This window comes from Mustela lutreola, chromosome 1, assembly GCF_030435805.1.
Source record: "Mustela lutreola isolate mMusLut2 chromosome 1, mMusLut2.pri, whole genome shotgun sequence".
Lineage (NCBI taxonomy): Eukaryota > Metazoa > Chordata > Mammalia > Carnivora > Mustelidae > Mustela > Mustela lutreola.
In genome coordinates, this window is record NC_081290.1 from 178,870,486 (window position 1) to 178,896,350 (window position 25,865).

General features: G+C 39.3%; 1 protein-coding gene across 5 annotated transcripts in view; it reads right to left on the reverse strand.

The window, feature by feature from the left end:
• Nucleotides 1-25,865, reverse strand: part of KBTBD3 (kelch repeat and BTB domain containing 3) — a 37,035-nt gene that overhangs the window by 8,009 nt on the left and 3,161 nt on the right. Inside the window, exons 2-3 of one of the 5 annotated variants that reach the window (XM_059179565.1) lie at nucleotides 15,818-15,897; nucleotides 4,219-4,463 (exon numbers count right to left, since the gene is read on the reverse strand). In XM_059179565.1, the coding sequence (XP_059035548.1) occupies nucleotides 4,219-4,439 (221 nt within the window). In that variant the 5' untranslated portion in view covers nucleotides 4,440-4,463; nucleotides 15,818-15,897. Of the gene's footprint in view, nucleotides 1-4,218; nucleotides 4,464-15,669; nucleotides 15,898-25,865 lie in introns of those variants that run through there. The other 4 variants (XM_059179563.1, XM_059179562.1, XM_059179566.1 and 1 more) reach the window with 4 other exon arrangements.

Sequence of the window (25,865 nt, forward strand, 5' to 3'; positions counted from 1 at the left end):
TTGAGTTAATTAGTATCAACTCTGCAGGTGATAACTAGGAGTACTTAAAATACACAATGCTTCTGAGTTTAGGGTTTAAAAGTATCTTGCACAGTAATTTTCAGCTTGGCAGCAGTCAAACATGGGGAAGGTGGAATGCTGTGAGGTATCACATGTCCCCAAGGAGTCTATGTGGGAAATCCACCACATGAGATATATTTAAATACACCCTGAAAGAGACACATTTCATGCAGCACTTTAGGAACAAAAGGGAATGTGATTTCGTGGAGCTAAACACCAACCCAAAAGGCTAAAAGTAAGTTTTCGAACAGACAGCCACTGAGAGATGGAGGTGGTCCCCAGATTTAAGTTCTTCTGAGTTCTTCTAAGCTGTAATTCATCCCCACCCGGCCAAGAGGATAGAGTCTAAGGAAGTGGGAACTTTAGGGGTTCAATTTAAGTGAAAATGTAACTTATTTGTAAGTGTTTGGGCAGGAAACTAAGACGTATTTTACTTTTGGTTTTGGTAGACCAATCTTGCCACCCATCCTTCTATTGACTTCATATCCAGCATGATTCATTTTCACACAGACCTGCTATGGCAGTTGTCAGTGGACAGCGAGCGGAGGCTGAGATTAAAGAGAAACAGCTACAAGAAAGAACTAAGGACCACCAGTAGCTGTACCTTTGGTAGGACTGGACTGACTGGTGTGGGTTCTGGTTTAATACTCGTTTGCGTCCGTACCATTATTGTCCAGGATACCTGTGTGAGCAGTGCCCTGAAGTGCTTAAGTACTCTGGGGGGGACCAGTTTAGTTCTTAGAGTCTGTTCTAGAGGGTAAGCAAAGCTATTCAGGAAGCACTAGTATCTGACTGAGAAGTATGAGGAGCCCTCCAAATATGGGAACACCCCTCAGGACAAGGAAGGATGATACTTGCCCCCTAGGCTACTGGAGTGGATATAGTTAAACAAATTATGTACATGTTCTGCATCATGTACAGTTATCTCAGTAATGTCAGCTGAGCAATATGAAACTGTGATGACAATTATATTGGATTATGAAGACATGGATCATCAGTTTAGGGTAATATTAAGAGCCAGACCTCTAGAATATGGCTACCTGGGTGGGTGTCTGGCCATTGTCACTTAATAGCTCTGTGACCTTCATGGGGAGGGCTTCATTGTGCTTCCAGTTCCTCATCTGAAAATGGGGATACTTGTAGTATCTATTTCACTGAGTGTTCAGAGGCATCAATGAATTAATCAATGCAAAGTATTAGGTACTATCATTATTTTAGGAAAATGTTTTCTGTCAGATGCTATACATTTTTAGTTTATCAACAGCTTCCACATTTTCTTTGAGAAGACGCAAGTAAGGTCATATTTCTGTACTTGCTCCTGTTCATCCTTAAAGTATCCGGTTACCATCCATTTCAAATTTGCCATATTACCAGAAAGTGGTTGTACAATATGTGAAACTCCTCTTTAGTCTTCTGTGACTTTACATCTCATAACTTTTATTTTCCAAAATCATAAAGTGCACTTCTCATGCATTGCACACTGGCCTGCTGTTTTACATTCTTCCTCCCAGTACTTCAGTGAACTTGATAACACAAATACTATGAATTAGTGGCCTCATCACTCAAGAATGTAAATTACAGAATTTCAGTCTTTATTTGTTTCCATTTTGTTATGAACTGAGTATTCCTTTAGTAAAATACTATATATAATTAAAGATCTAGGACATTATAACATGGACATTTGTGTTACATCAAAGCAGGGAGAAGATTTTAATTGTTCTTTTTTTTTTTTTTTTTTTTTAAAGATTTTTATTTATTTATTTGACAGGCAGAGAGGCAGGCAGAGAGAGAGATTGGAGGAAGCAGGCTCCCCACTGAGCAGAGAGCCCGATGCGGGGCTCGATCCCAGGACCCTGGGATCATGACCTGAGCCAAAGGCAGAGGCTTTAACCCACTGAGCCACCCAGGCGCCCCTAATTGTTTTAACAGGACTTTTAAAAAATGTAAAGCAGATCCATAAAAGTTAGGAGTAGGATGAACAAAATATTGTGCAGAAATTATGTGCAGATACATTTAATAAATAAGCTCTACATGAAGACTAGAGGCCTGCAATCCAAATGCTCACAGGAACTTCTTATTTCGTTAACATGATAGGGAAATCAAGCTGGGTGTTTGCACCAGATTACGTCCATTTTTTGCTTTGGAAATAAGAGTAATCATAGCATCTAGTGTTAGTTGAAAGTAGTGGACAGCATCCTAAACAGTACATATACATTATTTCATTTAACCCTCATAATGACTCGGTAAGTTAGGTTCTTATTTATTTTTACAAATAGGGAACCCGAGACTTGAAGAAATTAAGTCACTTGTTTAAGGTCATGTCTGATTAGTGGCAGAACCAGGATTTAGATTTAGGGCCTGTGTATTAAGAGGCCAGGTACTTTATTTATTTATTTATTTATTTATTTATTTATTTGACAGAGAGAAATCACAAGTAGATGGAGAGGCAGGCAGAGAGAGAGAGGGAAGCAGGCTCTCCGCTGAGCAGAGAGCCCGATGCGGGACTCGATCCCAGGACTCTGAGGTCATGACCTGAGCCGAAGGCAGCGGCTTAACCCACTGAGCCACCCAGGCGCCCCAAGAGGCCAGGTACTTAACCGTTAGAGCATCCAGCTCTAACGGAGGAGGTGGCAGAAGATGGGGGAACAGAATGGAGCTACTAGAAGAAAACTGGAATGGAACAGAGCTGGGGAGAAACTGGTGGCACCACCGAGAGGCAGAGCACAAGGACAGTGAGGGGCCCAGTGGAGTTCAAAGAACAGCTTAGGTTACCAGAGAGAAGACATGAAAAGAGCAGAGAAAGAACTAGTGTCTGGGTGGGGAGAAGGTGTAGCCTCCATGTCCCCGGTGATGTGGGACACAGCACCAAGCCACTGCTCCCCACTCAAGCAGGAAACCCCCCAGGCACGGGAGTTCAGCGAGCAGTGACTATCAATACACTTTTGCTGATTGACTCCAGAGCAACAGGGGTGAGGTCTAATCAGATGCCGGTGGCAAAGTAGCAGTTTTAATTAAGGATTAAAATCAGTGTAAGTTACCTTGCACCTAGTATATTTGTATTTTAAATCTTACTCTGTTTTTATAAATTTTATTTACTAGAGATTTAAGTCCTGCTTATTTTGAATAAAAATTGTTTCTATAACTGAACATAATGCAAATACTGCAATTAGGATTAAATTTATTGCAGTGAGACTGGGAGGGCTGAGGCCAGGATGTCACCAGGAGAGGTTCATGCATCTGACCAAGAGGACTCACAGGCGGGTATGACCTTGATATGGTTGCCACGGTACTGAGGTTCTGCGTCTGGCACTTGCCCTTGCAGAATCAGAAACCCACTGTCACCACAGGGGGTTGGAACAGTGTCATTACGAGGACATTCCCTGTAGGATGATCTGTGGGGGAACCAAGTTATATTCAGAAGGTTGCCTGGAATCAGAACAAGTTGGGAGTTCTCCAGAAATGCTCCTGGAAGTACTTTTCCCATATAGAACTCTCTCTGTTAAAGAGAGAAGAAATCTTGAAATCCTCTGTGTGAGTCCTTCTCCCTTGTTTAGCGCACAGATACATGACTAAACTCAGTTTTCCTCTCAAGTTCATTTCCTTTGACTTATACTTATACTTTTTAATCCATTTGTCCTCTCCTTTTTTTCTATACAACACAGTGTAAGAACTCCTCCAAACAAAACTGGCTCTAGATCAAAACAGTTTTTTTCCCAAGAGACCAGTGGTCCATACAACCTTAGGAAATGCTGACCTGGGAAGACCTAACTATTTAAAAAGGTAGTCTTAGGGTGCCTGGGTGGCTCAGTCATTGGGCATCTGCCTTCAGCTTGGGTCTTGGTCTTGGGGTCCTGGGATCGAGGCCCGAATTGGACTCCCTGCTTGGTGGGAGGCCTGCTTCTCCCTCTCCCACTCCCTCTGCTTGTGTTCCCTCCCTTCCTCTCTCTCTCTCTGTCAAAGAAATAATAAAAAATCTTAAAAAAAAAAGGTAGTCTTAAATTTTCATATTAAAAATTCACTAGTTAATCTAGGTTCAAATTAGTTTTTATTTTAAGAATTAAAAATTACCATTCTGTGCTCCTGTAGGGGAGAAATTCAGTAGTTATGAAACATAACTTAATAACACAAAATCTGAGGCACACACAGAAGGCAAAGTACCTGAAAAAGTCACTGCACGCTGCTAAGACACAGCGATGACATGGGATTATTTCATCTTTCATGATTATTTCAAAATCATAAAAGACATTTTGTTCTCTAAAATTCTGCAGTACACTTAAGATTTTCTGTCCATGATCTTCAGATACAAGGAAGTTGTTTTTCTTGTCAGGTGGAAGTCCGTTAAGTGAGTTTCGTTGATTGAAATGATATGAATTATCCATAGCCAATTCCTTTTGTTCTTAGAACTGGAATGGAAAAGAAAAATCACTGTTGTGGTGAGTCCTGATGACATTTCAGATCCAAAGTCTGTTCAGTGTCATTTATACTGAGAACAACTGTAACATAGTAAACTTGTTCTAAACATTTGTTTTCAGGACATTTAATAATAAACTTCTTCTGAATGTTTATAAATATTGAGATTCCTGGAATAAAAAGTACCATCAGATGGAAGGATACAGTTCAGGGCTATATAATTGTGTCAAATAGCACAATTTTAAAATTGTATGTGTACACACATAGGCTCTCACTACATGACTAGTCTTGTATGTAAGACGTATTATGTACCCCGTAGTTCTCACATGGCTGTACACCCAGCACATCCCTGTCCCTTCACATCCATTTTCTTCTAGTAGCAAAGAAAATGTTAAAACACTGATCTTGAAGCACAGATATATGCCTTCTGGGGTTCAGCTTTTCAGAGATAAACACCAAAAAAGACCAGAGTGTTAGACTGTATTAACTGGTTATGGCCTTTAGTATGGAAAGAAAGGCAAACATCAGTCCAAGTTGGCCTATATGGTTGCCTTTTATTTCTTTTCCTTGTCTGATTGCTTGTGGCTAGGACTTCCAGTACTACATTGAATCAGAGTGGTAAGACAGGACCTCCTTGTTTTATTCCTGACCTTAAAAAGTTCTCCATTTTTCCCCATTTAGGATGATACTAGCTGTGGGTTTTCATATATGGCCTTTATTATATGGAGGTATGTTCCCTCTAAACCTATTTTGTTGAGGGTTTTTATCATGACTGGATGAACTTTGTTGAATGCTTTTTTCTGCATCTATTAAGGTGATCCTATGGTTCTTATCTTCTCTTACTGATGTGACATATGACGTTGACTGGTTTGTGAATATTGAACCACCCTGGCAACTCAGGGATAAATCCCTCTTGATCATGGTGAATGATTTTCCTAATGTATTGTTGAATTTGGCTTGTTACTATTTTATCGAGATTTTTGCTTCTATTTTTATCAGGGATATTGACCTGTAGTTCTCTTTAAATTTTAGTGGACTCTTTATCCTGTTTTGGTATGAGGGTAATGCTGGCTTCATAGAGTGAATTTAGAAGTTTTCCTTCCTTTTCTATTTCTTTTGGAATAGTTTGATAAGACAGGCATTAACTCTTCTTTAAACGTTTGGTATAATTCCTCTTGTGAAGCCAATCTGGTCCTGTACTTCTGTTTGTTGGGAGTTTTTTGATCACTGATTCAGTCTATTTGCTTTGGTCTGTTCAAGTTTCCTATTTCTTCCTATATCAGTTTTGGTAATTTATATGTTTCTAGGCAGTTATCCATTTCTTCCAGGTTGTCCAGTTTGTTGGCATAGTTTATCATTAAAATTCTCTTACGATTGTTTCTCTTTCTGTGGTGTTGGTTATTATTTCTCCCCTCTCATTTGTGATTTTGAGTCCTTTCTCTCTCTCTCTCTCTCTTAAGCCAAATTGTCCTATTTGAAAGCATGACAGAAAAAAGTGTAACTTTATTTAAAAAGGCCTTTTAAACATGAGATCAGAAATCCAAGATAGTTGAAGGCCAGATCATTGTGACTTTCCCAAATTCAGTTCTATGCACACAACTTTACCCCACCAAAAAGCAAGGAGGTGGGAAACAGAAAGGGAGAGAAGATTGGGAACTAAGGAAGCCAGAGAAATAGGGAACCTTGATTATCTTAGTATGTTTTTATTCTGGTTATCTGTTGCTTTGTAAATCACCAGAAAACTTAGTAGCTTGTGAGAACAATTTACTCTCTCTCATGGTTCTGTGGGTTTAATTGGAGCTTCTTGCTTGAGGCTTTAATATGCTTAGAATCAGGTGGCAGCTCTGGCTGAAGTCATTTGAAGGCCTGACTGGGCTCCAGGTCCAATATGGTTCCTTTTCCTACATTTCTGATTCTTCAAATGGGATGCCTAGAACAGACAGGTCTCTGTCTGTCTTTGTGTGTGTCTCTCAATGCACTCTCTCCATGTGGGCTAGCTTACACTTCCTCACAACATGGCGGTCTCTGGGTAGTTGGACTTCTTACACGGTGGCTTGGTTCTCCCAGAGGGATTGTTTCAAGCCCAGGTGGAAGCTATACACAGAGAAGTAGTCGGAATGGTCCTAGAACATCAGTTAAAGCTCTAGTCTAGGACTAAGACCATCTACTGCTATGTTGTCCAATACAGTAATCATAAGCCATGTACTGCTATTTAAATTTAAATCATCTGATTAAATTAAATTAAAAATTTGGTTCTTTGGTTGCTCTAACCCTATTTTAAGTAATCAGTAGCCACATGTAGTGTGATGGTTACTTTCATGTGTCAGCATGACTGAGCCAGGGAGTGCCCAGATATGTAGTAGCTAGGCATTATTTTGGGGGATGTCTGTGAGGGCATTTGTGGATGTTAACATTTGAAGTGTGAAACTCAGTAAAGCAGAGTGCCCTCCCTCATGTGAATGGGGCTCATCCATTCCTTTTGAAAGCCAGACAGAACACAAGGCCAAGTAAGAAAGAATTCTTTCTGTCTGCTGCACTGTGTTGGAGTTCGGGCGTTGGGCTTCTCCTACCTTCGGACTGAGACTTAGGACTGTCCCTGTCCCACTGGCTCTCTTGCTGGCTCTCCTGGCAGCATGCCGGCTGCAGATCTCTGGGTTTCTCAGACTCCATGATCACAGAAGCCAGCTTCCTAGTGTAAATCTGTCTGTCTATCCATCTCTCCAGTTGGTTCTGTTTCTCCGGAGAACTGCATTGTCACATACGGCAGCAGCTATTACATTGTTCAGCAGAAATCTGAAATATTTTCATCATCACGGGAAGATCCACTGGATGGCTGATGTACTGTGGGGAGGCCAGTGTGTACACACGTGCATGGGAGGGATGGTGAGCGTGTACAAGTGGGGGAGGGTAATAGGATGTGACTGGCAGTGTTCCTGGAAAAACAAGTTCCCTGCAGTGATTCTGTGAGCAGCGTTCTAAAGCAGCTGTAAGGAGGGAGACATAATGAGAGTGGGTGCCATGAAAGGAGAGAGATAATGAGAGGCTTGGGGGCAGTTCCGAAGAAAAGGAAGGCAGAAAAAAGTTGCACTAGTGAGAGTTCTCTGGAGAAACAGAACCAGTGAACCAATAGGCTACAAGCCTATTGTTTTTGTGTACAGAGGTACACACACACACACACACACACACACACTGGTACATATAGTTTGTGTGTGTGTGTGTGTGTGTCTATAAAAAATAAGGAATTGGTTCACAAAATTATGGAGGTCCCAAGATCTGTGATTGGCAAGCGGGAGACCCAGGGTAGTTTGAAAGCTGACAGCCTGGAGACCTGGAAACAGATGATTTTTTAATTTGAGTCCAAAGGCAGGAAATGATTTTTCTCAACTCAGCACTCAAATAAGTTTCCTCTTACTTAGCAATTTTGTCCTATCCAGGTCTTCAACTGATTGGGTGAGGCCCACCTTCATTAGGGAGGACCACCTGCTTCACTCAGTCCATCTAGAAACATCCTTATAGAAACACAGCGAATAATGTTTGACCAAATGTCTGGGAATCCTGTGGTCCAGTTCAGTTGATACAATACATGAATCACCACAACACTATAAATCTTTACTTAAGAATGTTGTTAATGTGTGACCTAAGGCGGAAAAGAATATTGAAGGCCAAAGAGTGGTGTACACAGACAATTACATATGGCTGCCATCCCAAGAGTCATTCGTCACTTCACAAGGCATGCCTCTTAAGTCACTTGTAAAACTCTGTTTTTAGAAGTATGGATGTTTTTCCCTCCTTTTCTAGTAACTACAAATCATCCACCTTCCCAGGGGAACGATGTCATGTGAGGAAGCGGGACGAGCAGGGCTTTGGGATCGGACACACGGCTCCAGTGCTACTCCAGCACTTTACCTGGGATATAGTTGAGGCAAGGAGCTTCTAGTCTTTGATTCCCATTTTTTTTTCTTCTACTAAACATTTAACATAAAAGCCAAGGAAGCCCTTTAATTGACACTGATCAGGAGGTTTACATGCCTAATAAGCTGGTGGGGGAAGAAGCAGACTCTAAGAGCTCCTAAGGCATAAGAGAAAAGTCGAGCACAAGCAGTGTCACTGTGACATAGTTCATGTGAAGTGCCAGGACCAGGGAGTCAGGGGAGAGAAAGACACACTGGTTGAGACCTAAGCTAGCCTCTTGTACTGACTCCAGAATGCTGGAAAGGAATATTTAAGGGGAGAGACCAGGGAGCATGTACAGTACACAAAACGGTACACAGAGCAAATAAGCAGCCTCATCTGGACTTGACAGACAGATATGATGTAATGCTGTGCAGAGGGTCATAGCATTTTCTCAAGCACACAAACCAGGTGTATCTCCTGGGCTGTTTCTTAAGTCTGGCCATGGGCTGGAGAGCTGGACATCTGTAGCAGCAATGCAGGGTCTCCCCACGGCTGCCTCAGAGGACCACAGGAGTGGTGGGGACACTCAGCACACACAGCCTGCACACCTTTCGGAACTGCTCTAAATCCTCATCCATTTAGAAATGTATTAAATGCCTCTGGCAGAGGAACTTAGATGTAGATGGAAAGATACATTTCTCTCCTACAATCGTAGACTCTTCTTGGTTTTCAGAAGTTCAAAGTTTGGGAGTATTGGTACTGACAAGGCTCTGTGATCCCCATGGGACAATATAAAGCAGAAATTACTACCTTGGCCTTCAAGCCATTTAATCAAGGAGAGAGAGAGGAGAAGACCGTGGCTAGATGCTGAAAACTCATTCCACAATACTTTTGTTCTGTATCTGATTGTGTGTGTGTGTGTGTGTGTGTGTGTGTGTGTGTCGTACATACAAATTTAATTTCAATTTTAAAACATATGTTTTATTGGGCATTAAAAAATCTCTATTTTTCAATTCTTCAGTGTGGCCATAATTACCAATGAAAACTACTGAAGTTTAAGTAATAGCATTCTGATCCCCCGCACCACCCCCCTCCATAACGCTATTCTTTTTGGATTTCCCATGGAGATGCTCCTATTTCCCAAGCCAGGCACTCAGAGGTCCTCCTGCACCAGCCATATCTATTTTAAAACCACTACCTTTTCTTCACCCCGACAGCCACTCTTTGAGATAAATGTCATTGTTCTCACTTGAATTGCCTCCACTCTGATCTTCCCTCTTCTGTAAACTTTTACTGAATATCTACTGGGCTTCTAACCTGTGCAGGCATTGGGAATCTAAAGACAGAGGAGTCACAGGGTCCCTGCTCTTGCCTGCTCACAGGCTGGTGTGGAGAGAAAGAAGTAACAAGTAAGCATCCTAGTAGAGATACGAAGAGTGTTGTGGAGGCAGGAAGGAAGGACAAAGCTCAGACTTGATCCCAGGGGTGAGGAGGACAGAGCAGAGAGAGCAGAGAGGGGGGAGGACAGAGGAAGACATTCTGATGGTATTTGAGCTGTTAAAGAAAAATTAAAGATGACTGATTACCAAAGAAGATGAGAAAGACATTTCCAAGAGAAAAAAGTGTAAGTGGAGAGGCATGGATGAAAGAGTTACCACAGCCCCTTGGGAGAAGCAGTGTTGAGGAGCAGATATGGGGTAGATAAAGCTGAAGTGGACCGGCTCATGCAAAGCTGCATGCCATGCGAGGGGGCGTGGCTTTCATTCTAGAAGTAATGAGGAATATTTAGAAGGACTTGAAGTTGGAGAGGCACTACACCATGGCTTTACATTTTAGAAAGATCGTTCTGCTCAGAATACCAGCAGTAAATGACTAAGATGTGGCTCTTATTCTCATGGAGCTTACTATCTAAGGTTCACTGGCATGAGGAATGTCAATTTAAAAAGATGCCAACACTGGTTTTTGATTTTGGGATTTTTTTTGGATAAAAAATTATTAAGTCACTGAGGTGTGTCTATTACAATAAATAGGGTTATTTTAATTAATGCATATGAATTTTAATCCCAGTAACTCAAACACATTTCTTTTTTTTTTCTTAAGCACATTCTTAATCTAAATATTTTTCTGTTGATTCTTTAGTGTTTTCTGCATAAAAATTACATCATTTGTAACAAATGGGGCTTGTTTTTTTTTCTATTTTTTACAGATACTGTTTCTTTCTTTTACTACAGAAGTAGCTATGTAGCTACTGTAGCTAAGTAGCTACAGTGTTTAATAAAGGCAATAATGGTTTGCAATACTTTTTAATATCAGTATATATAAGTGACTTATTGGAGTAAATCAACTATTGAAGCTTATAGTTCACAGGTCAAAGGTGAACCCAATGATATATGTATACAGTAATTTTGTCTGTGACTAGTAATATAAGTAAAAGAACTTAGTAGAAACTTTCAATTATCAGGGTGCCTGGGTGGCTCAGTGGGTTAAAGCCTCTGCCTTCAGCTCAGGTCATGATCCCAGGTTCCTGGGATCGAGTTGACCCTGGGATCGAGTCCCGCATTGGGCTTTCTGCTCAGTGGGGAGCCTGCTTCCCCTCCTCTCTCTCTGCCTGCCTCTCTGCCTACTTGTGATCTCTGTCTGTCAAATAAATAAATAAATAAAATCTTTAAAAAAAAGTAACTTTCAAGTATCAAATTTATATATTTGCATTATGCATTTATTTTGATGAAGTTGTTATAAGTTCAAGCCTGCCATGTTTACTCCATATAGAATGGCCAAGCAGAGAAGCTGAAATTTTCTATTTTCTTAACTTGGTTTGAGTACTTTTGTATATGTAGACTTTATTTAATCATGATAAAGTTAAGTGCTATCAAAGAGAAAGGGTATGGGAAGGTTTATGAAGGGGATAGGGGAACTCAGTCCACAAGATAACTAAAGCCATTGAAACAGATAAAAATCAATCAAAGAAAATAAACAAAATTAGAAAAGAAGAGGTCCAGGAGTGGAACACTGAGGATAACTAACCTTAAGGCATAGACCACTTAGTTGAAGAATTATTTGTGTTTAACAGCTACCTACCAGGTGATGTCTAGATGAACTGAAAATATAGCAGAAATTTGTGGAAGACACAGGTGACAAAGTTTGTTGGCTAAGGAAGAACTCATGAAGAACAGGGACAGAAATGGAGGAAAAGTAGGAGAGGCGGTGGAGGGCAAAGGAAGAGAATTTCTATGTAGGAAATAGTCACACATCATCCAAAGCTGAGGTAAGAACTGAGAAAACATCACTGATGATTTGGGGGTGGGGTGAGGAGAGGCCACACTACAGTAGCTTAATGAGGAAATAATGGACACAATTTGTATAAATTATTTTTTAAAGAAGTTCAGTGAGGTAAGGACTTGAGGAATAGGTGAATTGTAGGAAATTTTGTTTTCTTTTATTTGAGACCTGAGCATGTTAATACACTGAGGAGAAAGTGGAGCCAGGGAGGCAATTATTTTTTAGGGAGGCAAATTTTGATCACTGATTACAATAGTCTAAATCTGCCATCTGTGTCTGTGTTCCAAAGCAAATCTTTCTGGACCTTTTAACCAATGAATCAGAGAACAATACCATATGACAAAACTTCCATTTCTGTTAAAAGGTACACATTGGTAGGCAAATAAATGCTGAGAGACTCTTAACTTTTGTAGTTATAACGTGATATTCAAGCCTGAAGGCTACCCCACATGATGTCAGTGGAGACCTCATGGAGAGTAGCAACGATGTGCGCTTCCCTCTCCCAGCCACAGTGGTATCAGAGGACGCAAAGAGGGGAAACTTAACTCCCAACTCTGTCCAGCAGCCCCCCTCTCCCAGGTGTCCACAAAGGTGGGGTGGAAAATCAGGACTTCCATCCCAACCTAGCAGTAATGAGGTGGTGACCTTAACCCAACAGAACAACAACAATTAAAAAAAAAAACAAAACCCAAAACACAAAAACCTAAAACACAGGATTTAAATATGATCTAGAATCTTACCACATAATATCCAATATATACAAAATCAGGTATATGTCAAGTTGAAAAGACAATCAAAAGATATGAACAGAGATGACACAGATGTCAGAATTATCTACCAAGAATTTTAAAGCAGCCCTCACAGAGATGCCTCAATGAGTAATGGCAAAGTCTGTGTGACTTTTATTCTTTTCAGTCATTTGAGGTTTGTTTTGTGCATAAGGATATGGTTACTCAGTATATGTTCCATGACAGTTGAAAATACTGTGTGTTCTTTTGTTAGGTGGAGTTTTCTATTAATGTTGATTTGATTCTATTGATTGATGGTATTGTGTTCTGTGTCATTTCTTACTCTCTTCTTGTTCTATTAATTTAAGACAGGAAAATAGTAAAGTATCCAGCTGTTAAGTATATTTGTCTGTTTTTCTTAACAGTTCCATCAGTTTTTGCTTCACATATTTTGCAGCTCTGTTGTTTGGTACTTAGACAATTAGGTTTGCTGTGACTTCTTGGTGGGCTGACATGTAATATTCCTCTCTGTCCCTCATAATTTTCTTTGCTGACATCCATTTTGTCTAATATTGATATAACCTTACCTGTTTACTTTTAATTAATGCTTGCATAGTATATTTTCAACCTGCTTGTTGACTTTGAACTTACTTCTGTCATTCCATTTGAAGTGAATAACTTATAGGAATTGTATAAAATTGGATCATTTTTTGAAAATCTACTCTGCTGATCTCTGTCTTTTAACTGGCATATATAGACCATTTATATTTAGTACAATTATTGATATATTAATACTTAGCTCTGCTTTTTGGTTGTTTTCTGTGATTTCTGTTTTTAATTAATTTATTTTTCTTCTTTCTGCCTTCCTATGAGTTACTTGGAGTAACTTTCTTTACTCAGATTCCTGTGAGTTGCTTTCTGCCTCTCCTATGAGATACTTAAGTTACTTAACCCTTTGCAGAATTCCATTTTGATTTAGCTATAGTGGCTATGAGTGTACCGCTTTGTATGGACTTTTTAGTGGTTGTTCTATGTATTACATTTATATGTGTGTATATATGTGTGTGTGTGTATAATATATGTTATAATAATATTTGTGCAAATATTTTACCAGTGTGAATAAAGTGTATAAACTTTACACTCTTTTACTTCCCTTTACACTCCCTCATATCTTTCTTATATAATCGTTTTAAGTAATTCCTTACATATGCTGAGATCTACATTAGGCAGTGTTATAATTTTTGCTTCAACCTGAAGAAACTATGAGAAGGGCAAAACAAACTCAATAAAGTTATGTGAAAGGAAATGATAAAGAGCAGAACTCTATGAAATAAATGGAAAACCACAGAGAAAATCAACAAAAGTTCAATTCTTTGAAAAGTTCAATGAAATAGACAAACTTGAGCAAGATTAACAAGGAATGAAGGAAAGAAGACATGCATTACTAATATCAGGAATGAAAGAGGGGAATCACTACAGACCTTGAAGATAATCAGAAAGAAAGGGAAAGGAATATTATAAACAACTCTACATGTAACAGTGCAATAGGACAGATGAAATGGACTAATTTCCCAAAGAACCCATGTATTACCACAACCCACTCAAGATGAAATGTAAAATTTGAACAGCCCTGTAACTATTAAAGACATTGAGTTTACAGAAGTTTTTTAAAAAGTGAATACTAAATCTGTACAATTTCCTCCAGAATACAGAAGAGGAGGGAACACTTCCCAAGTAAGTCAGTACAACTGTGGTGCCCCAGACAAAGACAATACAAAAACAAAGAAATATACAAAACTAAATGGCAGGAGACTGAATCCTTTTTCTCTAAGATGATGAAAATGGCAAATATGTCCACTTTTTATTATTGCTATTAATCATAGTACTGGAAGTTCTTAGATCTCAATTCTTAGATCTATGATATTAAAAGCACAATCCAGGGGTGCCTGGGTGGCTCAGTGGGTTAAAGCCTCTGCCTTCGGCTCAGGTCATGATCCCAGGGTCCTGGGATCGAGCCCCACATCGGGCTCTCTGCAGAGAGCCTGCTTCCTCCTTTCTCTCTCTGCCTGCCTCTCTGCTTATTTGTGATCTCTCTCTGTCAAATAGATAAATTAAAAAAAATAATAATAAAATAAAAGCACAATCCATTAAACAGAGGAAAAATGCTAGTTGAATGTTACCAAACTGAAAACGTTTCCTCTGTGAAAGACTCTGTTAAGAAGAAAAGACAATCTATAGCCTGGGAGAAAATATTTGCAAATGAAATCTGATAAAAGATTAATATCTACAATATATAAGGAATTCTCAAAATCCATCAGTAAAAAAAACCAAACAATTCAATTAAAAAATGGGCAGAAGATATGGAGAAATATTTCACCAAAGAAAATACAGAAATGAACACATGAAGGCATGTTCAATATCATTAGTCATGGAAATACAAAATTAAAACCACAATGAAATCGCACTTCCTATCCATTAGAATGGCTAATAAAAAGATACTGATAATATCAAATGGTTGAGAAGCCAGAGAGACACTGTATCATTCACATGTTGCTAATATAAATTATTTGGAAGTTTTTTAAAAAGCTAACCATGACATGGTGACTCCATCTGGTCAGGGAACTCAGGGTGCAGTTCTGCCTGATTCAAGAACCCAAACAATGAGCCCTGCTGGCCTTAGAGCCTATTTTTGCCACCCTGCCTGGCAGAAAAGCTAATTCATAGCCCTGCTTACTGCTGAGTGCAGCCCCCAGCTTCATGCCACCAGGAAACCTGACTGGAGCATCTGGGAAACCGAGTAGCTCAGCAGCACTTGAGAGAGTACCTAAGCAGGGTGCCTGCCCTTCTGCGGAGCCCACGTGGTGACTCCATCTGTCTGGGGAGCTCAGTGTGTTTTGCCTTACTCATGTCCCTGACTACCAAGTCCACCTGGCTGTGGAGGCTGTTATACAGCCTTTCCCCATGTGGGGAAGCAAATCTGAAGCCCTGCTTGGCACTGAAGATAGCCTTCAGCCCTTCCCAATGAGCAAGCCTAACCAGAACACCTGGGAAGCTGTGTAGCCCAACCTACACCTAAGTATACAACAGCACCTGAGTGGAACACCAAGCCAGTTGGGCTTTCCATCTGCAGAGCACAGCTGGTGGCACTGTCTGACCCAGGAGTTTGGTGGGTAGCTCTGCTGGATACAGATCCCCAAACATCAAGCTAAAGGGCCATGGAGACTGTCTTACAACTCCACTCAGGCAAGGAAGCATATTTGTAGCCCTTCCTAGCTGCTGAGTATAGCACCAGTCCTACCTGAGTAGGAAGTTTAGCCAGAGAATTCCTCCAGAGCGCATCCCACAGCTTCATGTAGGCAGGAACCCACCAGCCAGAGGCACCCAGCCTGACCTCAGAGCTCAGGCAGCAGCCTTGCCCAAACAGAGACCCTGTCAGCAAGCCCCACCTGACCAAGGATGCTGCCTGCTGACTGGTCCAGAATCAAGGTGAACTGACTGGGGGAAGGCCATTTCTGGAGAAGACAACCTGTAAAGTATGGAAGAGGAGACTGCTTACTCAAATATGCAGATAACAACACAAAGAAGCAAGGATGATAAAGAATCAGATAATCATTGACATTACCATAGGGGGGTAATAAAGCTCCAATAATTGACTTTAAAGAAATGGGAGATCTGTGAATTGTCTGCAAGTAATTCAGATTATTCCTCTTAAAGAAGTCCAGTTAACTACAGGAAAACACAAATCACTAAACAAAATTGGGGGGAAAATGCATGAACAAAATGAAAAGTTCAACAAGAAATAGAAACCACAAAAAGAAAGAAAGAAGAAAGAAAGAAATCCTATAAGTAAAGAATTCAGTGACTTCCCTGAAGAATTCAATTGAGAACTTCAACTGTAGGGGCACCTGGGTGGCTCAGTGGGTTAAAGCCTCTGCCTTCGGCTCAGGTCATGATCTCAGGGTCCTGGGATCGAGCTCCACGATTGGGCTCTCTGCTCAGCAGAGAGCCTGCTTCCTCCCTCTCTCTCTGCCTGCCTCTCTGCCTACTTGTGATCTCTGTCAAATAAATAAGTAAAATCTTTTAAGTTAAAAAAAAAAAAGAACTTAAACAGCAGACTTCATCAAGCAGAAGAATCAGTGAACTATAAAATAGGGCACGTGAAATTTTCCAGTCAGAACAGCAAAAAGAAAGAATTAAAAAGAGTAAAGAAAGCATACAGGACTCCTAGGACACCATCTAAAGAATAAACATGCATTGTAAGAACCCCAAAGTAGAAGAGAGTGGGGAAAAGGGGACAGAAAGTATTTAAAAACAATAATGGTTGAAAACTTCCCATACATGAGGAGAGAAATGGATATCAGAATAATGACACCCAAAAGACCCCAAATAGATTGAATCCAAAAAGGGCTACATAGAGACATATTATAATTGTCAAAAGTCACAAAGAATTTTGAAAGCAGCAAAAGACTGACACATCACAGTGATGTGTGATCCCTCCCATAAGACTATGGACAGATTTCTCAATAGCAACTTTTCAATCAGGAGAGAATGAGGTGATATATTCAAAGTACTGAAAGAGAAGCAGAAGCTGTTAACTAAGAATAGTATAGCTGGTGAAGTAGTCTTTCAAAAATGAATGAGAGGTAAAGAATTTCTCAACAAATAAAAGCTAAGGAAGTTAATTAGCATTACATCTGCCTTACAAGCAATACTAAGGTAGTTTTTCAAGGAGAAATAAAATGATGCTAATTAACATCATAAAAATATATAAATGTTTGTAGAACTGGTAATAGTAAATACAGTCAAAATAAGATTCTCCAATATTGGGGAATTGTATTCTCAAATATGTAATTTATTTACAACTCTAGTTTTAACTATGATAATTTATTTTTGGATACATAATATAAAATATATGTAAACTGAGGGGTGCCTGACTTGCTCAGTCAGTGGAGTATGTGACTCTTGATCTCAGGTTTGTGAGTGTGAGTCCCACAATGGGTGCAGAGATTACGTAGAAATAAAATCCTGAAAATACTATATATATATTCACATATACATATATATATGAACATTATACTGAAACATTAATAACTGGAACTGTGAGTGAGGGAGAAGTAAAAATTTAAAGTTTATGTTAGTAAAATTGAGTTGTTATCAACTTAAAATAGAATGTTATAAATAGATTTTATGTTAGCATCACAGTAGCCAAAAAGAAAACCCTGAAGTGGTCACATGAAAGATTATGATAAAAGAATGACAAAATATTGCCACAAAAAGTCATCAAACCACAAAGAAGCAATAAAGTATCTACAAAATAGAACACAGTTAACAAAATAGTAGTAGTAAGTCTTGACATATTAACAATTTAAGTGTAAATGGATTAAATTCTCCAATCAAGAGACACAGGATAACTGAATAGAGAAAAATACAAGATCCAATAATAAGCTGCCTACAAGAGATTTCCTGTAGCTTTATTTATTTTATTTTATTTTTTAACTTATTTGTCAAAGAGAGAGCACACAAGCAGGTAGAGCTGCAGGCAGAGGGAGAAGCAGGTTCCCTGCTGAGCAAGGAGCCTAATATGGAACTCAAACCCAGGACCCTCGGATCATGACCTGAGCCGAAGGCAGCCACTTAACCAACTGAGCCATGAGGGCATCCCTCCCTGTAGTTTTAAAAACACATGCAGACTGAGAGTGAAGGAATGGGAAAAAAATATTTCACACAAATTGTAACCAAAAGAAAGCAGAGATGCTATACTCATATCAGACAAAAGAGACTTTAAAAATAGAAGAGATGAGGAAGGTCCTTATATAATGATAATGGAGTCAATCCATTAAAAATACATAATTGTAAATGTTTATGTACCCAATATCAGAGAACCAAATATATAAAGCAAATACTAGCAGAACTGACAGAAATAAATAGCAATAAAATAATAACTGGAGACTTTAATATCCTACTCAGCAATGGATATACCATCCAGAGAATCAGTAAGGAAAGAGTAGATTTGAATAACATTATAAATCACAAGGACTTAAGTGACATATACAGACACAGAACATTTTGTAAGATAGAGCAAATGTTAGGCCATAATACAAGTTGTAGCAAATATAAGAAGACTGAAATTACACCAACTATATTTTCTAGCAACAATCATATAAAAGCAGAAGTCAATAATGGGAAAATTTGCAAATATATTTAAAAAATTTTAAGTATTTTATTTGAGAGAGAAAGAGAGCAAAAGAGAGAGAAAGGGAGCATGGAGCCAGGGAAGGGGTTGGGGGAGCTGAGGAGGAAGTTGGGGGAGGAAGTTGGAGGAGGGGTTGGGGGAGTTGAGGAGGAAGCAGACTCCCAGTTGAGCAGGAACTCAACCTGAGCTGAAGGCAGTCCTTAACCAACTGAGCCAGCATTACCATGATATCAAAGCCAGATAAGGCCACTACAAACACAAGAGAAAAATAAAACAAAACAAAACAACTTACAAGCCAATATCTCTGGTGACTAAAGATGCAAAAAGTCTCAACAAAATTCTAGCAAACTGAATCCAACAGCACACTAAAAGGATAATACACCATGATCAATTAGGATTCATTCCTAGGAGGCAAGGATGAGTGAACATATGCAAATCAAAAATTGTAATTTACCACATTAATTAAAAAGATTAAAGTCATATGAGCATCCCAACAGATGGAGAAAAACATTTAAAAATTCAGCATCAATTCATTATAAAAATTCTCATTTAGGCATAGAAGCAAATTGGGCATAGAATTCTCAAATAATAAAAGGCCGTACATGACAACCCACAACTAACATCAAACTCAATGGTGAAAGGTTGAAAGTTTTTCCTCTAATATTAGGACTGAGTGAAGGTTGTCCACTCTCATCACTATTTAACACAGTACTGGAAGTTCTAGCCAGAGCAATGAGGCAAGAAAAACAAATAAATGGAATCAGAATTGGAAAGGAAAATAGTAAAATTGTCTTTGTTTGCAGATGATGTTTTGTATACAGAAAATCCTAAAGACTACACCAAAAAAACATGTAACAACTAATAAATGACTTCAGTGAAGCTCTAGGATACAAAATCAACATACAAAAAATCAGTAACATTTCTATATACTAACAAACTAAAATTTAAAATAAAGAAAACAATCTCATTTACAACAGTGTCAAAAACAATAAAATACTTAGGAATAAATTTAACCAAGTAGGTCAATGGCTTATAAATTAAAAACTATAAAACATTGTTGAAAGAAATCAGAGAAAATATAAATAAATGGAAATACACCCTGTGTTCATGGATTGGAAAAATTAATATTATTAAAATTTCCATACTACCTAAACGCCTCTGTAAATTGAATGTAATCCCTATCAAGATACCTAAGGCATTTTTCATAAAAATAGAAAAATAATCTTAAAATTCATAAAGAACTATCTACACAGCCAGAGTAATCCTGCAATAGCCAAAGTAATCCTGAGAAAGAATAGCAAGGCTAGATGCATCACACTTCCTGATTTTTTAAAAAGATTTTATTTACTTATTTGAGAGTGTGTATGAGAGAGAGCAGAAGAGGATGGTGGGGGAGAGAGGAGGAATGGAACAGCAGACTCTCCATTGAACAGGGAGCCTGATATGGGGCTTGATCCTAGAACCCTGAGATCCTGAACCAAAGGCAGATGTTTAACTGACTGTGCCACCCAGGCACCCCTACACTTCCTGATTTTAAATTATATTACAAAGCTATAGTAATCAAGACAGTATGGCACTGGCATAAAGACAGACACATGGACTAATGGAAGAGAACTGAGAGACCAGAAGTAAATTCACACATAAATGGACAACTATTATATAACAACGATGGCATGAGTACTCAATGGTGAAAAGATAGTTTCTTCAATAAATCACACTAGGAAAATTGGATATTCACATGCAAAAGAATGGAACCGGACCCGTATCTCACACCATTCACAACAATTAAGTCAGTTAAATATTTAATGTGAGACCAGAAACTATAAAACTCCTAGAAGAAAAAGTAGGGAATAAGCTCCTTGACATTGGTAATAGCAATTATTTTGGGGGGTGGTGGTGGTGGATAAGACACATAAGGCACAAGCAACAAAATAAAAAATAAAGAAGTGGGACTACATCAGCTACAAAATTTCTACACTATAAAATAAGTGATCAACCAAATGAAAGGTCAGCCTACAGACTGGGAGAAAATGTTCTTAACCCACGCATCTGATAAGGTGTTAATATCCAAAATTTGTAAGGAACTTCTAGAACTCAAGAGCAAAAAAAAAACCCAAACAAAAAAAACCCCTCCAAGTAATCCAATTAAAAATGGGCAGTGAGGGGTGCCTGGGTGGCTCAGAGAGTTAGGCCTCTGCCTTCGGCTTGGGTCATGGTCTCAGGGTCTTGGGATCGAGCCCCACATCGGGCTCTCTGCTCAGCAGGGAGCCTGTTTCTCCCTCTCTCTCTGCCTGCTTGTGATCTCTCTCTCTCTCTGTGTCAAATGAATAAATAAAATCTTTAAAAATTAAAAAAAATAAAAATAAATGGGCAGTGAACATGAATAGATATTTTTCCAAAGCTATTCACATGGTTTAACAGGTACATGAGGTGATGCTCATTGTCACTAATCATCAGGAAAAGGCTAATCAAAACCCCGAGATACAAACTCACACTTGTCAGTCTGGCTTTTGTCAAAAAGATAAGAGACAGCAAGTGCTGTTGGGGATGTGAATAAAAGGGAACCTTGTATCCTTTTGGTGTGAATGAAAACTGGTGCAACCAATATAGAAAATAGTATGGCAGTTTCTCAAAAATTTTAAATGAAACTACAATATGATCTTAACCAATTCAGCTTCTAGGTGTGAACTGAAAGGACATTAAATCACTATCCTGAAGAGGCATCTATCTGCTGTGTTCCAGCAGCATATTCACAACAGCCGAGAGAAGGAAATGACTTAAGTGTCTGTAGATTGATAAATGGATAAAGAAAATGTGAAGTGTACACACACACACACACACACACACACACACAATAGAGCATTAGCCATAAAAAAGAAGGAATCCTGCCATTTGCAACAGCACAGATGGACCTTGAGGGTATTATGCTAAGTGAAATAATAAATGTAGACTGTAGAATGTCACTTAAATGTGGAATCTTGAAGAAGAAAAAAAAACCTCATGGGAACAGAGAAAAGGTTGGAGTTTGCCAGAGGGGCTGGGGGTAGGGGAACTGAGGGAAGGGGGTGAAAGTACAAATTTCCAGTTATAAGAGAACCAAATTCTGGAGATGTAATGTACAGCATGAGGACTACAGTTAACAATGCTGAGTTCTATATTTGGACGTTGCTCTGGGAGTAAATCTTAAAAGCCATCAGCAAAAGAAAAAATTCTGCAAGGCAATGGATGTTAACTATACTTATTGTGGTATTCATTCCATAATATTTATAAATATCAAGTCATTCTGTTGTACACCTAAAACTAACACAATGTTATATGTCAGTTACATCTCAATAAAAATGGGGAACTAAGTATACATTATATTAGCCAATAATCACTGATATGAACACATTTATCCTAGAGAAATACAAATCTGTACATGGTTTATCATAGCCCTTAGAATTGTATTGTCAAAAACCATAAACATCCAAAATGTTGCTCAACATATGGACAAGTATACTGACTGTCGTACCTCCATACCACGGAAGACTGCCCACCATTAAAAAGGAACAGGCCACTGATGTACAATCACAACTTAGAGGAATTTCAAGAGCATTATGTTGAGTGAAAAAGGGCAGTCTCAAAAGGTCACATACTGTATGTTTCCATTTCTAGAACGTTCTTGAAATGACAAAATGATAGAGATGGACAACATATTAGTGGTTTCCGGGGCTGAGGAACGTGGTGGGGGTGGAGGGGCAGGAATGCATAGGGACACTTCTGCAGTGAATTGTAATAATCTGTGACTTGATCAGCTATAGGCATCTATACATGTGATAAAATGACACAGGACTGTCCCTACACAGTGCACCAAAGTCAAGTTCCTGATTTTGATTTTAGGCAATAACTGTGGAAGATGCTGTCCTGGGGAAACTGTGTAAAGGGCACCTGGGACTGCTTCATACTATTTTTGTAACTTGTATATATATATGTGATTATTTCAAAATAAAAATTAAAGACCACAAAATAGAAATTTAGTTTAAAAACTGATATCCCAGTTTTGTTCTTGTTCAAAACACTTTAAAAATGCAAAGAAAACATTGTTTTCTTTTTTAGTGTAAGTTTTTTTTTTTAAGATTTATTTATTTACTTGAGAGAGAGTAAGCACAAGCAGGAAGGCCCCCGGCATATAGAGAACCCCAAGCAGACTCCACACCTGGTGTAGAGCCCAACCCTATGACCCAGAGATCATGACCTGAGCCAAAATCAAGGGTTCGATGCTTAACCAACTGAGCCATCCAGGTGGCCTGTTCCTCGGTTTTCAAAAGAGAAGTTGAATATAAAACAAAAAAGCTAAAAGGTACTCAAACCTGAGACTTTAAAAAGGATAAAAACTGTATTTGTATATAGTGATGTGAGTCTTGAGGAAATAAATTTTAAGAAACGTCAGCCACAAACATATTTTAATTAACTTTATTATCATTAAAAATATGTATTGAATTAGGATCTTGTGTTGGATTAAGTCTCTTGAGGCTCACTGTTCATTGAATCCAATGATGGAGATATAAAGAATTCTCATTTCTATAAATAGTAACAAAAAGCAAATTTTACTAAAAATTTTATGTTTCAGAGCACCTAGGTGTCTCCGTCGGTTGAGTATCTGCCTTCGGTTCAGGTCATGATCCCAGGGTCCTGGGATCGAGCCTGAGTCAGGCTCCCACTCAGTGGGGAGCCTACTTCTCCCTCTGCCTCTTACCCGGCTTGTGTGTGTACTCTCACGCTCTCTTTCAAATAAATAAAATCTTAAAAAAAAGAATAAGTATCTCAAACATATTAGAGTCATATATAGATATTCACTTTTATGACACTGTTAAAAGATAAAACCTGCCGTGTATATTCTGTACAGAATGAAAGAGCAAAGAAGCTGAAATCTTCATTTCTTAAATTTGGTCGGAGTAAATGTGCACTCATAGTAGTAGTGTATTTTGCATATAACCAAGAATTCAGGACTCAGGCTGAAGGAATAGGGTCCTAAGTAGCCCATCACCATACTGCGGCGCCTATGGAGGCTCTCTGAGGCTTTAGCTTCCTTGTGTTCAAGGCAGACACACCAATACATCGTACTGTTGTGATGCTTAAGCTATGTCATAAATAATAAATCAATATTGTCAGGTGGTGTATCAATATTAATGGTTAAACTCAGTAATAACATGTACTTAATAACATTATTGTTAAAACAATTCTTAAATCTTGTTAAAAGATATATAAGGCAATTTTTTCTTCAAATACTCTGCAAATTCAATATAATATTTCACTGATTTTTTTAAAAAGATTTTATTTGACAGAGAGAGAGATCACAAGCAGGCAGAGAGGCAGGCAGAGAGAGAGAGAGTGGGGGAAGCAGGCTCCCCGATGAGCAGAGAGCCCGATGCAGGGTTTGATCCCAGGACCCTAAAATCATGACCCAAGCCGAAGGCAGAGGCTTAACCCACTAAGCCACCCAGGTGCCCCTAATATTTCACTAATTTTAAGGCACATTTTTTCCCACCCTAAACATATCTGAAATTGACAGGTATCTTATTGCTTCTGGCCAGGGAGCAACATGACCTGTTTGTCCCTATGTGCATCAAACTGTGCATCAGAATGTGAAGAATGGTTATCCATGTCTTAAAATACAGCCCTGGAGATAATAACAGATAGTCATTTAAGAAATGATGCATCAGGGGCACCTGGGTGGCTCAGTGGGTTAAGCCTCTGCCTTTGGCTCAGGTCATGATCTCAGGGTCCTGGGATCGAGCCCCACATTGGGCTCTCTGCTCAGCGGGGAGCCTGCTTCCCCCCTCTCTCTGCCTGCCTCTCTGCCAACTTGTGATCTGTCAAATAAATAAATAAATAAAATCTTAAAAAAAAAAGAAATGATGCATCACTAATGCTCTTGATAACAGAATATTATGTAGAAAAACATGGACTTCGAGATTCTGAGTTGCGGGTGAATTTGAAGTACTGGATTCTGAATGTGAAAATGTTTTAAGAGTATCTCAGCCAGCTAATTTTGCGTGTGTACTGGGGTGATATATGAAAATTTTAAAAGGGCTTTCCTTGAGTATGAAAAATACCACGCGATAAGGAGTTGTATGGAGCTGAGGATGGCAGTGTTTTCTTTCTTCAAAGTGCATGAGACAGTGGTGTGTAAGGGTGCATCTTAGTTTCAACAAAACTCCTTCCTGCTCAAAACACTGAATCAATTTTTAATACTATTGTTTCCTTCTTCCTTTTAACATCTTCCATTAAAATTTGATTTAAATAATTGAATCAATAAAAGCACAACAATCAAGTCTGACAAGATTGATACAAAGTAAGGACAGAAAATGCAGGTGCTGGACAGGAGTGCGGGATTCCACCGAGGCTGCACCAAGACTGGTCTGGGCTTTGATTCCGTCAGGCTCTCCAGTGATGCGAGTTTGGTCACTGGAGTTTCAAAACCGAGCGTGATTTCTGGCCTAACCTAATTATTATTTGTCACAGGCTGCTCACTGTGTGCCAGGTAGGGAATTAGTCAGGAAGGCATGGAGGATAGAGGCCGACTTGATCCTTGCTTTCCTGGTGGTTCCTATCTAGTGAGGAAGACTGATAAATTAGACATTGTTGCAAAAACAGTGAAGAAACCGCTGGGAAAGGAACAGAAACGAACAGTGGGGGATATTCAGCTTCAGGGAGTGACCCTGGTAACACTTACAGAGGGTTCACTCTGTACTGCTGCTCCATATACTCTTGAGTCTTCAAAAGGAGTGTGTAAACCAGATATTGCTATGGTCTATACTTCACAGGAAGGGGAGCTGGGGCCTTAAGACCTTCTGCAGTTTGCTCAAGGTTATATGGCAGGTACCAGGGAGCTGGCCCAGGACCACGTGGCTCCAGGAGATTTTGCTCTGGTTCACTACAGTCTCAGGGAGTGTCTTCTCAGAAGGTGTCATTTAAGGGGACACCTGAATGATGTCAAGACAAGAAGTTTGGCGGGGGGGGGGGGGCGGAGAAATCCTGTATAAAGCCCTAATGTGGGAAGGAGTCCTTCTGTTTGAGGACATGAAAGAAGGCCAGCATCACTAGAATTCAGTTAAGGAGAGAAGAATGCAGGGGAGGTAGGGCTCCAGAAGGCGGGCATCACCTCATGTGGGACCCGATAGGCTACAGGGTGCTGGAATTCCATTCTACGTGCAGTTGGGACCACAGAAGCCTTCGCACTGTGCAGTGACATGGTCTGATTTATTTTTTAAAAGTATCTTTCTGGCTGATGTGTGAAGAATTAATTTTTTAAAAAGGAG